The following is a 17,606-nucleotide window of genomic DNA, read 5'->3' on the forward strand; positions in this document are numbered from 1 at the left end:
CCCACCGACCACCTGTTAAAGGAAATGTTTGGCTTTAAAAAATAACTTATGTGAACAAAGGTTACGTTTTCCCAGTATGTGTAACTTGAAATAAAGACAATAAAGACAAAACACAATCATATCCTTTTATTGCAAATATTTTAAGATGTTTCATAACACATATAGCAACCTCACATATACATATCATATAAACATGCCTAAAATAAGCAAAGTTAAAAAAAAATTACAAAATCTTTAAAAACTTGAGAAAATGAAAAACCAAAGGTATTCAAAATACTAGTTCATTAGATTTATTATTCTATAAAGTGTTATCTGTTTGCATTTGTGTCATTTGATTTACTCACACGTTTTAGTACAGCAAAATATACAACAGATAACTGATATGGTATTAGGAAACGTGACACCAGGATCACTGGCATTAGATTTGTTTTTCTTTAGCTCATTGTCCCTTTATACGTGGGACCCTATAATAGATAGTACAAAAGCTACACAATAAAATTGTCATATCTGTGTATGAAAAGCCCCACAAAACAACTATTTCAGATAGATTTTGTAAAATCCACACATAATAAATCATTTCAGACATAGATTAATTGTACAGCCAGTTGAATCAAAGTTTTATGCCCATAAAAGGTATACAGTCTCTTAAAGTTGTTCATAGTATACAACGCAACCAGTCAGAACAACTATAGAAAGCTACATAATGCCACAATCCTTTTTGGTAAATTGGTGCAGTGCATTAGTACCATCTGTAATATAATTAAACTATTCCCACTATGAAATGTAGCTAAATGTTTTTGTCACAGCACCGTTTCCATTTCAATAGGTGATAAAAACGAACAAAAATCAGCTTAGTTCCTCTGACTAATATAAATACACATGAAGTTTACAAATTAAAATCTGTAAATATTGCAGGGTCTAGTAATTGTTTACATGCTGGCATTTGAATGACAAAAATGTTGCCACCATGAATATATAAAAGACTGTTAAGTCTCTCCCTCTCCATCTTCCTCTTCATGCTTTATCACTGGGATACCTGAGAATAAGAGAAGTTAAAAGAGCCATTAGGACACATCATTCCCAACATAACCACGTCACTATATGTTTCTTTCTATAATGCAAAGCAAGCAGAGCTTCAAAAAGCTCATACCATCAAGCTTTTTTAGATTTGGTAACCTCCTTGTGGCCTCCTCTATCCAGGTGCTTTCAGCAGAGTACTTTTCTTCTAAAGGATTCCCCACAAAGACCAGGTCTACCAGTGATGGAAGGTCTGCAAGCTTCACAAATTCCCCTATTATGGCACATAGAAGAATCCAATACAACCATTACAACATGGTTATAACAAAACAACAACACTGTTAGAAATGTAAAAAATGTTCTTTGCATGCTAATTTATGACACTGAGTGGATGACACTCTTAAATGGCAATCTTACCCCACTCCTTCACCAAATTATTAGATATGTACAGGACTCTGAGCTTCTTCATGACATGGATTCCCTTCAGTTTCTCTATGAAGTTGTATGAAATCCATAGTTCCTCCAACGTGTCCCCTACTGCCTCCTATAGTTCACAAAGCCCAATTTCATATATATTTCTATATATTACATCCTTTTATTACTGAATTATTGGAATTAATTTTATTAATTTTATGAATGCTATGAATATAAACTGGATTCACCTCATAGAAATTTGCTTGCACAGCTAATGAAGAACCTCTTTCCAAAACATTTATATTTTACTACTCTGGTGTTCATTTAGCTGAGATGTATTATTTTCACTTACTAGGCCACTAAGATTCTTGATGATATTTCGACCCAGTGACAATATCTTGAGGTTTTCTAAAGGAAACAGTAAAATTATATATTGGCATCAGCTAATAACATAATCTCATTTTAATATTCTGTGTAAGACACATTTAAGCCATTCAAATACTTACTTAACCCATTCAAATTGGCTATTTTTTCAATGCAGTTTGTTGACAGTGACAGTTTCCTTGATCACAAACAAGATAAAACAATGTTGGGAAAAACAAAACAACAAAAATTAGTCAGTTAACAAAAACCCTTTGAAATAGGGTAAACATAAAAGGAGTAAAGAGTAAACTCACTCGCAATTGATAAGGGTTGAGAGAGATGCATCCATTTTTTCAATTGGAGGGCTTTGACCATATAGCTTCACTTCTTTAGCCTCACCAGCTTTCTCTCCTGACTTCTCCTCCTTACGAAAACCAACCAGCAGAACTGTAATTAGCCTATGACTTTATACCAGCAAAGTTAATTAATTCTGCAAGAATTGATGTTGCAGGCGCATATATCGATTAGTCCTTACCCATTTTACCAAGGCCTCTTTAATAGTTGTTGTTTTTGCCTATGGAAATTACGCATTCTTTATATGACTCAATAAGTAATCACTTGCAAAATCTGCAGTATCTGAACAAACAGGCAGCTAGCTAGCTAACTTATGTAACATGACAATATTTAATAACATCATTTTGTATTATGTCAGCTCAATCTTAGGTTAACATGAGGTCCTGTTCAGTTAACATTTTGTATGGATAATAATTTTTAACCAGTTACACAAAATCACATTCTTTGCTATTTATTTTGTAACCTAGCTAACTAACACCACTAATAACGCTGCCATTAGCTAGCTGTACAGCTATATAGCTATCATTAGCAGGACGCACGACAGCGTTATCTAGGTTAACTAACTAGCAAGCAAACCAAAAATCAATTATATTTTGCTCAGTGCATATTTTTGATGATGAAAGTGAAACTTCAAAATTCTCGCATTATTTTCGTTTGGCAATACTGTGACTATTATCATTTACTAGAAATAAATACGTTACTGAAAGATGGATTAGCCACCCACCATGTTATCCTCAGTGGTTGCTATGGAACGGTCATCATACTACACGCATGCGCATTCTAAACGTCCTCCAACCCGACAAAATGATGTTTACGCAAAGCTTTGGTTACGTTTTTGTTTGGGGGATTTATTGACGCATGGGAACCACAGGCCAGATTACATTGTGGTAGGCTGCTGCATTAGGCAGAGTACCTGGTCATCATTATACCTGCTGATATTCTTTCGTGGACTCAGCCAGAAGTATTTATTATATCCATTGTGGTGCTTGAATTTTACCGTGATATTGACTTCGGCTATTGTCTTCTTTCTGCTTGTCTGCTTATCTCTCTACCATTTATCTCTCTATTTTTGTGGGTATTTCATCAACATCAACATTTCTAGTGATATCCTAACTAAATTGAATAATAAAGGTACATAAAACACTTGCATTTTCATAGATACCCTGTTATGTGCATGTTGTCCACACTGTTAGGTCATTGGTAGTAACAGGGTGGACCATAATAGGGTGGACATTCTGACATAAAGTTAGCCATTATCCAGTGTGTGAGCAAAACCAGTCTAACAAAAAACTGAAAGAGAATTATATGTTTTTTTTGGCTGTCAGGTATAAAAGGAGGAAGTAGGATCCACCAGTAAGCTCATTTTTGCTTGCCCCTTAAACTGTATATACTAGTGGTATTTGTGTGCACCTGGTGAGTATAAGTGGCTGCCATTTTGTTTGGGTTGTGAGTTTATGTCTGTGTGTATATAGGGAGTCAGTGTAGTGCTGTCTTTAGTTTCACCCTGCTAGTATAGTTGTGTCTGTTTATTTCTAGTGTGGTTTTTGTTTGTTGTTTGGGCCTGGGTCAGTGCTGATGTTTGTACCAGTGTGCACTTTGTTCTGTCTATGTGTATATTCTACCCCTGTATAAATTTGTATATACAAATACACTGAAGTTTGTAAATACTGTAACCCGTGTTCCCTGTGTCTTTTCCATTTTCCATTCATTCACACCTGTTACGGCTTGGAGCCTAAACAAGGTTGTAACATATGATTATTATGAAATTAGTATGATTATTATTATTAAATCTTTCTGCTTGTCTTCATATTTCTCCTAACAGTTGTCAGTTGACGTGTTGTGGTTGACCATGTCAGACTGATGGGATAAAATGAGAAATAACAGACATGAGGAGATAGCCACTCACTTTCCACGGTTGTTTTCCAGGAAATTATATCGGTATGTTGGTGATAAAATAAACCTCATTGAGGAAAAATATATATAGCTTAGGGAGGACATAAGCAATACGTTTAAACAACATTAAAATACTGAAATATTCCAATGATTATACCTCTTATTTCCATCACAAAAACAGGGGCTCCAGGGACATGGGAAACTCCAGGGACATGGGAAATCCAATAGCGCATTTACAGAATTTATATTGTTCATATTTTTACACAATATAGTGTTCAGTAGAATCGTAGGAATGCCTCACCAGGGCTGGTTTGACTATTTCAGAAGCTGCTTCTCTTTGCCTCAACAATTATTCTGGAAGGGTAGAAATTCTGGTGCAATTAAAACATTTAATATCATATTCATCAAGGCAATCACGGTACAATGTTGGAAAAAGCCTTTAATTTGAAGTGATTTAGACAAGCAGGCTATATAAGCGTTTGTGATTCCTGGATGACTTGCGTTTCTACAGTAAGACCACTGGGTGGGACTGGTGTGACAGTATTGTCACTTTCGATTTCTCTCTTGTTCTAAAGTAGCTAGATGTTTAAAATAGCTAAAACCAAATGTTTTGTTGTTTAGGGGTTGTTGTTTAGTGCACTGAATTACTGCTCATTGCAAAATTATCAGGCTATTAGCCTACTACTATGGCAAGAACATATATTTTAAGCCAGTTTTGTGACGTTGGAGAATGTAGACTATTAAATACTTATAATTTGTGATCTGTAGTAATAAGTAGATGATTTGGTACTTAGGTTTCAGGTTTGAAGAAAAACAACATCGCTTTACAAAATGACTTTTATAAATTTGCTGTCAAGGCTTTAGATGGGTTTTCCATATAAGTTCACATATTTTATGCTCTGTCCCTTTAGATTGTCTAAATTCCGAGAAAGGCAAACGCAGCACAATTCTGGCCTTTCGAATATTATGATTGAAGCGAAAAGTTCACAAATCTATAAAAACCTGACATCCACGTTATTCTGACACAGGCATGCGCACTGCAGCGCCGTGTCAGTCGAAGCCTCCTCAAGAGCCAAGCTGCAACTATTCACACAGCGGTCTCCTTAGTTCCTGTTTCCGCCGGAGCCTCTCAACAGATTGCTGCGCGAAGCATCTCTGCTGGTCGAAAGATTGCCTCTACAGGGATACGTTTCCTTTCTTGCCATAGCAAGGTAGGCATATATTCATCGTTATGCCATCTAGAAACAAAGGAATCGGCGCTTGTTTGGCTGGTCCCCCCCGCTCATTCCCGGCCTGTTGCTAGCGCGCGAGACTCGGCGCGCGAGACATGGCGATGGCTGTGTAACGTTAGCGGAATAACGGACGCGCTTCGCTGGGTTGCCGAGACCGCTAGAAACGCGTGTTTGGTTAAACCCAGACCCGGTGTACACGCATATAGGTCATAGTAGGAAACAAGAAAAACTCTTTATGTTGTATTGTTACAGAGACGTGGGCGGCAGCGAGTTATTTAGCTACATGTAATTTGGTTACTTGTGTCAGCGGATGAAGAGTGGTGCGACTAGATCCAGACCCCCATCATGAGCAGGTGACTCCCCTGTTCTTAGGTTCACTGGCCGGGGCAGGACTGCCTACTGTTGTGCACAACCACCAACGTTATTACCAGTTATTTCACATCAAACCGTGATCGTGTCCAGCTGAAATCAGTAGTTACCATGTAACAAGCTGGTCATGGATGGTAGCTAGCTAGACAGAAGACTCTCGACAGAAATATAAAATATCTTTCTTAACATAAGGTCTGTACCAGACCTTGATGTAGTCCCCCTTCTAAATATGCTGCCCTTGGTACACATGCAACTTAAATGGGGTAATGTGAGCAAGCCTTCAGACCAAAGGCAAAGGAGGCATCGCTCAGTAGTCAGTAAGATTAGACCTCCTGTACTAGGGTTGTTTGGTACAGAAAATATGGCATGTATGTACTGTGTGCAGGAGTTTTGCCTGGTCTAACCATTTGGCACTATGGCCGTGGCAGTTCTGACATTTGCTCCATATTTGATTTTGCATCGTGTTGAAACGTCTGCTTTTTGTATTGAGAGTTGTGCTCTGTGTGTTATTGCCCACGGTGCCCAGTACGTCTTATAATCGATTGATTTGTCTAACCCATTGGAGCCTACAATCCATGTCCTTTACAGCTGTGCAGCTGTAATGTATCCTAAAGTGCATTGTTTCCCTTGTGTTCATTTTTGTGCTAATGATAACAAACCTTCCTGTGTGGGCTATTGCCATATCTTGTCCAAGGTGTTTCAATTCACAAAAACCCTTCCTCTATCTCTTTATACTTAAGCTACTTTGCTGTCCGATTGCACCGTGTATGGGGAATTGATTTTAGAAGGGAGCCTAAATCCCTCCCGTGACAGTTGACAGGAGCTGTGCATCTGGTCACGTATAAGTTCACTTTGGAACTGATCATGAGATATGTACCTACTTAAGTGAACGCTTTCATTGGGAAGAGGTTATAAGAAGCATTAGAGAATGTTAAAAGGGATTCTCAAGTGGTCCGACACGAAGCATTGATGTCTTCAAGTGTATTTACTTAATTGAGAGTTTACCAGAACATGTTTCATCTTTATTTTTACAGATGGTTTATGGCTTTCTTTTATTTAATCATATTAAAGTCTTTGATTCAGATGTACTGTTCTATGGTGAAGGACTAACACTGTGCAATTTTATTCAAAGACATATGTATGAAGTCAGCTTGAGGCCTCTTTCATGGCATAGCCTCTTGGTATTCAATAACTCTCTTTTTCAAGATCCAGTATCACATTTTTTATCAAATCAGTCAGTTATTTGGAGAAAGTGAAACTATCAGACTTCTGTGAATAGACCAGACTTCTATGAGAGCACTTTAATTCTGTCTTTTTGAGAGAAAAACGATATTAACATGACTGTGTAAAAGGGGCTAAATGAATCCCATCTTCACAGATTTAGTTTTAACTTTAGTGGCCCTTTTGTACCATTGTAAAGCTATGGTATAGGGAGTGGCATATTCTTGGCAAGTTCTTGATAGAGGGCAGTCCACAGAAGGGGATTGTGAGAGTATAACAGTAAACTGTTGTTTGACTTTTCATATTTTACTCACCTGGACTTCATCCTCGCTGCTTACGCCTGGCCCACTGTAGCACTTACTGGAGTAGATCATTTGCTATTTCAGTTTTGCATTCAGAAGTCAGTGGGAAAGTTGCTAATACCTCAATTCATTTCACTTTCACCTTTGAAACAAATCAAATGAAGAAGAAGACACTTATTCCTTTGTAATAGCTCTGCTGCAGTTGTTTTATTTACTAAAACAAAGCAGTATACTCTAAACACTTATCTTTCTCTAGATTTCAATCGAGTGTTTGCAGTTTGGTGGTAGAGTATCACCGTGAAATGTAGTTCTTATCTTAGCTCTTAGAAAATAATTTGAATAATGACATCATTGCTTAGATAATTACCCCTGAAATGGACTGGAATGTGGACTGATGAACATGGCATACACTGAAGATCAAAATGAAGATGGTTCCAGTTCAAGCTTTTCTTGAACAGTATGATGTGGGCAAGCATTCAGTAGCTTCTTCACTTCCTTTCCCCATGAAATGAAGGTCAGGAGAGGAACTGCAGAAAACTTCTCCCTCTCCCTTCCTCCCTCTCTCTCTCTCTCCCTCTCTCTCTCATGATTTCTATCTTTCTTGTTCTTCAATTCTTTGAATATCAGTTTCCATGGCAATATGAGCAGTGGGCGGGGATACAGCTTCTGATTAGTTTTAATGACAGTATAGTTTGCTTCTCTTGGTAGAAGAAAGAAAAGCTTTGCAACAAGTGATTTTGTATGAATAAAAGAACGTAAGGGATCGGACAGAGGGAGATGGCCAGAGAGTGAGTGAGAGAGAGAGAGAGAGAGAGAGAGAGAGAGAGAGAGAGAGAGAGAGAGAGAGAAATATAGAAAGAGATTGCACATGTGTGTGTGGCAAATGTCTCATGGATGATGAACTGAAAATACAGTGAAGGGGGAGACTTGTCACACAGACTGGATCTCTTGCAGAGAGCTTAATGGCTATAGTGTGCAGAATTTTCTCATGACATAACCACACGGGCACTAACTGTCTCACTGTCTCACTGACTCATGACAGAGCCACACGGGCACTAACTGTCTCACTGACTCATGACATAGCCACACGGCTGTCTCACTGACTCGCTGCACTCACCTGGCCTTCCTCCACACCAGCACGATTCTCAGCTCTGAGACCCGTGTCCTCCCGTCCTGCCCACAGAGCTAGTCAGAAGACAGCTCGGAGATGAAACCTGATCCCAAAGAGGACTCCACTGCTAGCTGTGTCCTGCACATGTGTAGGGCTGGGAGAGGTGCAGCTTCTATGGAGACTGCATTTGCACACATCGGATCTGACAGCGGCCAACGACGGCGCCTTTTTTCCTCATTGACTATAAATACCTCCCTGCACCGAGGGAGTGTTCCTCTGGCAGCAGCAGAGAAACCGCTGAACCACAGTCCAGCAGCCATGAAAAAGTCATCTCCACCAAGCACGGGCCTGCAGGGCTCTTTCGACCCGTTTCCCTAGGAACCATTACATTACAGTTTGGTTAATGCGTTTGCCTACCTGAGGGCCTCACTTTAAGTGCAGATCATTTACATGGGGTGTTTTGAGTGCTCTCTTCGCCCTTGTTAGGCTGAGCTCAGATGTGCAGTAGGGTCAAACGCACATTTACTTAGGCTCTTGATCAACGTGTGGTATATCCTTTCTTAGAACGAGGGACTGGAGGAAGGATGTCAGTTTTTTTTTTGTTTATATTTATGTTTTAGATGTTACATGTACATTATCTGCACTATAATTAATCAAGACTCTGGCCAGAACGAACATCAAAATGATTTTTTTTCCATAAAACTTGAAAACTACAACTGAAGTGGAGTTGCCAGTGCTTCTCTTGATACATCTAAGGCAAGGTGTTCTTTGTGTCGGGGAGCAGGAAATTCCTTCTGTATCTTCCTCTTCCTGTTTACCGTAGTGGCGACCCTGGCTGACTGGTGTTGCTCGACCATATCCTCACTCCCCTGGCTGTGAGGGCAGTTTGCTGTGAGTCTGTCACTTTCTCTGGGCTTTTCTGGAGAACTATGACTCTGCGCAAGCACGTTGCCACATTGCCACATCCTTCTGAAGATGAAAACCACCCACCACTGTCAAGTTACACCTTCTGGCCCATTGACCCGCCCACACACACACACGCACGCATACACACACACACACACACACACTGACTGTAGAGGAGAGTTGAGTCATTGAGAGAGAGAAAGGCCAAAGTCCCAGGGCTGTCATATCTTAGGTTTAGAGGGACAGGTAGAGCTGCATTTCTTCTGCACCCACACACACACACACCCACCCATGCTGTGCCTCAGTCTGCAGGCCACAGCAGTGACCCCAGTGTTAATCTGCTAACTCAGCTCGACTGCAGCATGGCCAGTGGCATGTTGAACGCCTCGTGGTTCGTTGAGTGTCCCTCTGGGACAATTAAGCACCTCACTACGATGGATTGCGCTCTGTGGCTATCCATAAAGGATCCATAAAGGGGGAGGGTCAGGGCTTTTACAGGATGTTGGTAAAAGCAGACTCAAGGACAAGATCGCCGCCCTGGAGGTGAGCCAAGGTCCGTCCCAGGCAGCTGACGGTGCCGCTGAAGTTTCATTTCAGCACTGAGCGCAGGGCCAGGATGTGTGGTCATCCTCTGTCACCGCGATTAGGTCAGGGGATTTGGCTGGTAAGCGCATTTGCTGGAATATAAGCAGATTGACATGATTGGATTGCACCTTGGACTGATTCGTCACCGTCTCTGAATCAACATCGAATCAACAGTCTTGCATTGTGTTGCCAAAACACAATGTATCAAATGCATATTAGAGAGCTGGTGTTATGTCCATGCTGGAGTTAAAAGTCACCAGCCAGGCTGCGTGGTACCTGCAGGCCTGTTCACAGCAGCTGCCCTTCAACACGCAGGTCTACCTGTCAGACCTTCCACGTCCATGATGGAGGAAAATCATTTAAGCAGCACGTGGACGGGGTTAGAAACCCTGCGGCACTGTGGTTTTCTCTTTTCTGTAGGTCTGTCGAGATCGAAGTAACTTTTGAACAATGTCTGTGTTTCTCATTCCAGATAAAATATTTGACATCATATTCTACAACCAGATTAGATTAAACTATTAAACATAAAATTTTTGTAGTCATATAGATTCGATATGAAACTTAATTTGGGAGAAAATATTTCTCTTTTGAAAGTAACATTGTAGATAGCCAGGCTTCTGAACGGTTTATATTAACCTTTGGTACAAAACTCCAGTGGTAGTAACAGAAATGACATTTTAACAATCTCTTTTGGTTTTGCTGATGGGTCGAATGAAATTTCATGTGCAGCATGCTTATGTATCGTCTTTTTTGTTACCTTACAGAAAACAAAAGGAAATAGCTATTGCCTGTGAATGTTAATACTCAGGAGTCAGTACTGAAATCTTAATTTCAGATTATTTTACTCCTTCGTTACATGGACCTTTTTTTGTCTCTTTCTGTCTGAAGCTGAGATTCATTATCATACTCATAATTAGTCCAAGCGCAGGTATTGTCTGTATGCAGAGAGACATAATATTCCACATTGAGAAAGTGAAAGACATGGTGTACAAGGTTATTAATCGGGAGAGGTGCAGCGTGAAAGCTGCCTCTGTTCGGTGGGGCTGGTTGGAGTGACAGGCAGGCTGGAGTGATGAGGCTGATGGGAAATATAGTCAGAGGCATGGAGCATGACACTGTTTAACCCACTGTATTCCCGTCGTTTACTTTGAAAAGTATCTCATTTAAAAAGTTTCTTGTTTATGTTTATACAAGCTGAAAAAAATATTTAGACATAGGAAAAGTCTACACCAAGGCTATGTAACGTTGTTTGTTTATACCTGTCAGTCACACAGCAGGAGAGGCAGAGAGCTCGATGCCCCGCATGTGGTAAAAACCAGCAGCAACAGTGGCACTGAGCCGGCAGGTCCGGACGGAGCAGACAGCACAACACACGCTGGCCCTCCATGACTTTAAGAAGTGGACGCTACGGAGTGCTAACTAGATGGCATCCAACACTGGACACTTTCTGAAGGAGCTGTGTCTGAAATCGCATGGCCTGAATTCCTTGGTCTCTGGTTTTTGCTATCTTGATATTTAGCTCAAAAACCCTGTGTGAACGATGTTATTTTTTTATTGCTGAAACAGAGATTTAGGGTAATTTTCAGGTGCATAGACCTCTTACAGACACTTCCAGCCTTACATAAAACACTTTCCATAGAAAAGCATTTCAGAGTAATCGCAGCGCGCCTCTCAAACTGACTCATTTTGTACCGAAACCTCTGCAAGCATCAGACTCATTAGTCAGTCGCGGGCGATAAACTGCCCGTGTCAGCAGGTCAGGGTTAGATGCAGAGCTGTGCTGAGGAATGCCGTCTCTTCACGCTGTGCACAGACAGAAGGCGTTGGGAGCAAACCTGCATCCTAGCGGCTGTGTTGCACGCCTACACAGCCATGGCCACCTCCCCCACCTGGACCCAGACATTCAGCAGGCCCACCAGCTCCAGCCACCATCACCGGGCCAGTGATGGATCGCTTGGTTAAAGACGCCTTCAGCCCGTTGTCGTGCTCTCTCTTGTTCCATCTCAGCCTTTCTTTTTCTCCATCTTTCCATGTCATCCTTTCATGATCTTCCTGGAAATCGACTAGCTGAGGAATGGTGTTTGAGGCCGCGCTCGACTGCCTGCTACAGTTTAGGGGCTACAAAGACGTGTTAGCCAGTGCCAAAGCCGCAGGAGGCATAGAGACTCTGGCCACATAATCTGATCGGGTGGATTTAATTTTGCTCTAATCCCAATTGCCAAAGACTCAAGCGCCTTTGTATCAAAAAAAGGTCCAGCTTGTCTTAATTGGGATCAAATCTAGGATCACTTGTGAAGAGTAGAACAAGGCCAGGTGGCACAAGGAGAGAACTATAGGATGGATCATTTTGGCTGAGACAGAAGAGATGATTTATTCATCTGCTTCTTCAGTGGAAGAAGCTTTGTGTAGTGTTAACCACATGCATGTTTTGACGTAGGACTGCCCTTTGTGTGTGTGTGTGTGTGTGTGTGTGTGTGTGTGTGTGTGTGTGTGTGTGTGTGTGTGTGTGTGTTGGCAGCATCGATGGAATTCTCAGATAATAAGAGAAAACCGACTCTCTACCACATAGCCCTTAAAGTTAATCCATCTGAAACCAGGAAAGCACTGCATGTCTGACCATGTTGCTGTAAGCAGTGTTTGTAAACAGGGGCTTGTGTTTATAACATAACCTCAGAACATGTAATTGCATGTACAGTGTGACTTGCTTTCCCCTCACGGTCGTTCGTGGTGTGTCACATGGGTCTCAGTAAAAGCAGACAGGCAGATTGAAATACAGTACACTGATTCAGTTTGATCAGGTTTTGTGGTGAATAGGTTAAAAGTCATTCACAAAATAGTCAGGAGAAACAAATTGGCTAGAATAAATAAAGCGTGATGGGTTCAGCACTTGATATAGATTGGCTCTGTGGGTTCTAATGACACTGGGACAACTGCTCTCTTGAGCCAGGTGCAAGTGAATGTTTCGATGATGCTGTGATTTCTGCGGCTGATTAGGGTGATCAGAAGGTCTCTTGGCATAATCAGAGATTGCTTCTAAGATATGGGAAGCAGAATTTCATGCTTTGGTGATTCCCTAGAGTAGAAAAATATCAGCAATGAGCCAAATGCATTCGACCATACTGACTGCGCTATGCTAAACAGTATTAAAGCCTTAATTTGAAATCAAGTTCTCTAATATTCGTTTATACACTCACACCAGAACCTTTCACCTACCTTTTGACTGTTTTCATATTGTATAATTTAGCAGAAACAGTCTATAGGGTGTCATGCATTCTTAGACTCGGTACCAGCAAGTTCCGTGATATTCCCTAGTGTGTACAGTGTGAGTAAACCTTTTGAGAGCGGTTATTTATGTAAATGAATAACCACATCTCCAGCTTCTTGGCCACAGCCCCAGGGGTTTTATGTTTTTCCTTGAATGTGGACGTATTTGCCTTAGTGTTCTCCATCTGGTGCTATACTGCTTGCCTTGTCGTATTTACCACAGCCAGGCTGTCCATGCTTGGCACAGGTGAACAGCGACTGAGGCAGGATCAAATGCAATAAAAAAGTCAGTAAACACCTGTGAACCTCCCCATTTCTTCTGTGCTTAGTCTCCTCTTCGTCAAGCAAGAGGCGTATCTGTCATGGATTCAGCCCTGGAGAGTCCTCTCTTACTGAAAATGAAGATTCCTCTCTTACTGAAAATGGAGACTCCTCTCCTACTGAAAATGTTTCACACTGCGGTCCAGTCCAGCAGTGGATCAGGCTGCCAGTGTTACTGGTGTCAAGGAAGTTTATTCGCTTCATTTATTTTTTCTCTTTTCTTTTTTGCCCCACTGGGATTAAACCATTCTGTTAAGGTCTGGGCTTTCAAAAGCCAGGCTTGACCCTGAACTGTACCAAGGGCGATTGAGCCACAGAGCATTCATGTATGCTACGCTACTGTTACTCTGCGACAGTGTCATGGCTGCCTGTGACTGTAAGCACGCTATGCACTGAGGAAATTACTACTCAGCCCAGGAGTACAATCGCCTGTTGTATTTAGTCTGAAAAGTTGGAAAAGTTCACAGTTCACCATTCCAGTTTGTGGAGGGATCAAGCCGTTTGTCTACGTACAGTTACACTTTGCTCATTGCATATTTTTTCTGGTCCAATCTGTTTTCTCACACTGAATGTATTCTGCTTGATAGGAGTCTAAAAAGCAGCTAAATTAGAGTTTTGTGGTATACAAAAACGATAAATGTGAACTGTAAGTGTTTATGATATTTTATCTCATTTTGGCCATTAGAGTGCCATTGCCTTTGACTTCAGGACCACACAAAGTGATGATTTAGGAGGATTTCAGCGGATCTCAGCAAATCCTGATGCCCATCACTTTGGCAAGGAGGCATCGGCATGAATCTCATCCAACGCAGTAATGATGGGAGGAGTACTATCGGTTCTGACAGAACAGGGCCCCTCAGTATTCACGCTTTCTCCCCTTGGCCAAAGTCAGTTTTCACGCAATACTTGTCCAGCAGAGCCAATGAAAAAGTGCTGTTTGTTTTCCCACACTAAGCATTGCTCTAGAATCTAATCAGTGCACACACTGTTTTTGAACAGCTCCCAGCTGGCACTGGGCATCTGTGCCTCCAGTGAAGGAGGTTCTTAGAAGGGCTACCTTCGGACCTCGGGCACTTCACCTCCTGCTTTATCAGCAACCCCCGCTGAGACTTAGTCAGTTCAGCATGTCTTACATCTTTTGCTGGTAGTTCCTCCCTTGACTTCTAAATCCTAGGAAGTGGACCATGTATAGATACACCGAGTTTTATTTGTGCGGTATCAAGGGTCATTTCAAAGATCCAGATCATTTCAAAATGTTCCCAAATGTCTTCTGAGACAGCACTTTCAGCTTTCCACATTCAGCTTTACATTTGTTATCACATCTCTGTGGCTTGGTTAGCATCTTGGCTAAGGTCTAATCCATGAAACCGAGGCAGTGCTCCAGTGGCCTTCCAGACGTGACATTACTGCTATATTATTTTCTGTATTACTTTGGGGGTGGTTCACTTAGGTAGACTTTTCAGAGGAGACGCTGAATCATCCCAGAACCATGAGCTGGCTTGTAGGTGGGACATTGCAACCACAGGATCTGTGTATCTGTGATCATGTAGAAGTGCAGTGATCTGTAGGGCTGCTTCTCCTGGGCTCACCTCTGTAGGGCCATGTCAGGGAGAGCAGGCACAGGTTGCTTCCATCCAGCGTGAAGGTCTCCCAATAACCAGCTAGAATCCCTCCATAGAACTGAGTGAGATCCAGCTGCCAGCCTGATCCTCTAAATCACAAGTACACGCTCATATTTTCAGTCTCTTGTTGCTGGCTTGGTTGCCTCTGACTAAGCTTATTATAGTTTAGTATGGCTTTACAGAGTTTCAGTTCAGTGTGGTCTGCTGTACAATGGCATAAAAAAAACCCCTGATGTTTCAGCATTAGAATATTGTCACGGTTGACTCCGCCCCACGTGCCAGTCTTACCCACGTCTCCCGTGTAGCCCCTCCTCATTACGTCATCTTGTCATTCTGTTGCCTTCTACACCCTCGTTTGGTCACGCCCACTTGTTCATGTCCCTGCCCTCCTAATTTTGTTTCAGCTGTTCCTAGTTTCCTTCAGTCATTCCTTGTGTGCCCCAGTGTTCCTTTGTAGGTCATTGCTGGAGTGTTAAGTTCCTGACTTACGGCTGCTGTTGCGTGTATTTTACTTGACTGCGTTAATGTTCTGGGTGTCCTGTGCTTTGTGTTGGTCTCTGCCTCTGCTCACTACCTGTGTCCTCTGCCCCGTGTTCCCCATATTATAATCCCTCACTATCCTTCATGTTTCGGTTCTGTCTGGTATTTTGTACACGTGTTGCTCCCAGTTCTTGGTTGACTTTGTGTACCCAGTTAGTCTGTCCTCGTTTAACGGGTGTAGTTCCGTGTTTAATCTTCCTCCTGCTATTGTTATTCTTCCATTAAATCCTTCTAGAGTGTGTTGTACCCGAGTTAGTCTGTTGGCTTACCCTCGTGTCTTAGCTTCCTTCTTGTTCGTTGTATGGTTGGACTGTTTATTCTCAGTACCGCGCTTCCTCGTTCTCGTGTCGGCACGATTGAATTCAAATCTGTCCTCCCTGTGAACAAACCGCACTCTCTCCTGCAGTTGTGTCCACCTCCTCTTATCATATCGTTACAGATATCTTGAGTAGGTCAGGACGCTTGGAGAACACTGTGTATTAAGCGATTGGTAGAATTGCTTGGAATTGTCCTTGTTATCCAGTCAAGTTCCAATCAGTCTCTTAAAGTTTTACAACTCAGCAGAGAGACGTAGCTCATCCTGCTTGTCTTTGCCTCCAAAGACAGTGACTGCAGTCAACCTATGCCTGTATCAAAAACATCGGACATGTGTGTGTGTGTGTGTGTGTGTGTGTGTGTGTGTGTGTGTGTGTGTGTGTGTGTGTGTGTGTGTGTGTGTGTGTGTGTGTGTGTGTTGGCAGCATCGATGGAATTCTCAGATAATAAGAGAAAACCAACTCTCTTTATGGCATGAGGTGGAGTTCAGGGCTCGTTGTGAAATGCCATCACGAGTTGTAGTTCAGGGTAGAGCTGGGCGATTAATCGATGTTATCTATTAATTCGAATTTACAGTTAAGGAAGATGTGTTTTTATGAAAATCGATTTTCTGAGTTTTAATTTTCACCACCGACACTGCACTGTGGGCTCCCATAGTTCAGTGAGTTTAGCACCTCCCACCCATCAACCCCTAACACACACACACACACACACACACACATACACACACATAAACATGACGGCGGAACTTGTGCCCAAGAAAAGAGCAACTAGCTCCGTGATCTGGAGTTGGTTCGGTTTTGCGGCGTCAGACGTAGACCAAACAAGTCCTCGCTGTAAGGTGTTTGAAACCGATAGAGGGAGAGAGTGAAAAGTGCCATTGTTCAGTTGCGTTGTGAATAAAGTTTCCCTCCGCGGGATATTTTGGATTAAGCAGTTTCTGCCTCGGTTACCGTACCTGCTTCAATGGATTATACTTTGGCGAATGACCGTAGCGCGCGGCTCCACACACCTCACGTGAACCTGCGCGAACGCCGGAGGCGTCCGAAACGATATGCGGTAGTATAAAGAAACACCCCTCAAAAACAGGGGAAGGAACATTTACCTGAAGAAAATGAATGTTGCATTGTGTTTCAGGTTTGAAAAGTGCTGGAATTTAGGCTAAAGTGAGGGCAGCCCTGTTCTTAATCAGATTGTAGACAGCGTGACTGTCAGTACGCAACATGCAACAATTGTTGTTAAATTGTATTTGTTTTCCTTTCTATTAAAAAGGGCACCATTTTTTAAATATCTATTTATTTTTTGAGGTTGTGTTTATTTATTTATTTTAAGTTTGAGGGTGCGTTGTGTCAGTGCTTAAACTATGTTGGAGAAAGCCTTCTAAAAGTTACTGGATGTTCTCACTTGTTTACAATAGTTTTTGCTTGTTTCTGGTTTCACTTTAACCCAAAGGGGAAATTTAAGTGAAAAATAAATTAAAACGTTTTTTTAACCATTCCTTTATCATCTGTAGTTTTTTAATAGAGGAAAATAAATAAATTAAAATCGAAAATCGGATAAAAAAAAAAATCGAAGATTTTTTTGGGGGGCCATATCGCCCAGCTCTAGTTCAGGGGAATGACACTACAGCATACAAAACAATTTCCTTGAGGCACCTTACTTAAGCTAGCCTAGCCGCTAAAGACCAAGTGTGCTTGGTGATGCTTAAATATTTGACTAGCCAAGGAGATCCCCTTAACCTAAGAGTCATCGCAATGCTCTGATTCACAGTGTGAAT

The 17,606-nt window shown here is 41.7% G+C and overlaps 2 protein-coding genes across 3 annotated transcripts in view; one reads left to right on the forward strand and one right to left on the reverse strand.

Moving 5' to 3' along the window:
- Positions 1 to 111: 111 nt before the first annotated feature.
- Positions 112 to 2,915, reverse strand: dnal1 (dynein, axonemal, light chain 1). Of its 2 annotated transcripts, XM_076979055.1 has the most exons (8): positions 2,873 to 2,915; positions 2,330 to 2,368; positions 2,109 to 2,218; positions 1,938 to 1,993; positions 1,784 to 1,839; positions 1,435 to 1,561; positions 1,151 to 1,291; positions 112 to 1,036 (listed from the first exon to the last, which is right to left on the reverse strand). In XM_076979055.1, exons 1-8 carry the CDS (start codon positions 2,873 to 2,875, stop codon positions 987 to 989), a joined length of 582 nt encoding a protein of 193 aa, XP_076835170.1. In that variant the 5' UTR covers positions 2,876 to 2,915; the 3' UTR covers positions 112 to 986. The 2 variants fall into 2 exon arrangements, with proteins under 2 accessions (XP_076835170.1, XP_076835171.1); XM_076979056.1 differs by lacking the exon at positions 2,330 to 2,368 and having other exon boundaries at positions 2,873 to 2,898.
- A 2,174-nt stretch (positions 2,916 to 5,089) lies between these two features.
- Positions 5,090 to 17,606, forward strand: part of fut8a (fucosyltransferase 8a (alpha (1,6) fucosyltransferase)) — a 68,669-nt gene continuing 56,152 nt past the window's right edge. Inside the window, exon 1 of the mRNA XM_076977820.1 lies at positions 5,090 to 5,252. The gene's annotated coding sequence lies outside the window, so the exon portion shown is untranslated. The remainder of the gene's footprint in view (positions 5,253 to 17,606) is intronic.

Source organism: Brachyhypopomus gauderio, chromosome 17 (genome assembly GCF_052324685.1).
Source record: "Brachyhypopomus gauderio isolate BG-103 chromosome 17, BGAUD_0.2, whole genome shotgun sequence".
Taxonomy (NCBI): Eukaryota; Metazoa; Chordata; class Actinopteri; order Gymnotiformes; family Hypopomidae; genus Brachyhypopomus; species Brachyhypopomus gauderio.

Excerpts from the sequence above, each read along its gene's own strand:
- dnal1 (XM_076979055.1), bottom strand. Across the intron at positions 1,994-2,108 it reads TCAACCCTTATCAATTGCGA|GAAACTGTCACTGTCAACAA; the intron begins GTGAGTTTACTC and ends TTTGTGATCAAG. Across the intron at positions 1,037-1,150 it reads AAATCTAAAAAAGCTTGATG|GTATCCCAGTGATAAAGCAT; the intron begins GTATGAGCTTTT and ends TCTTATTCTCAG.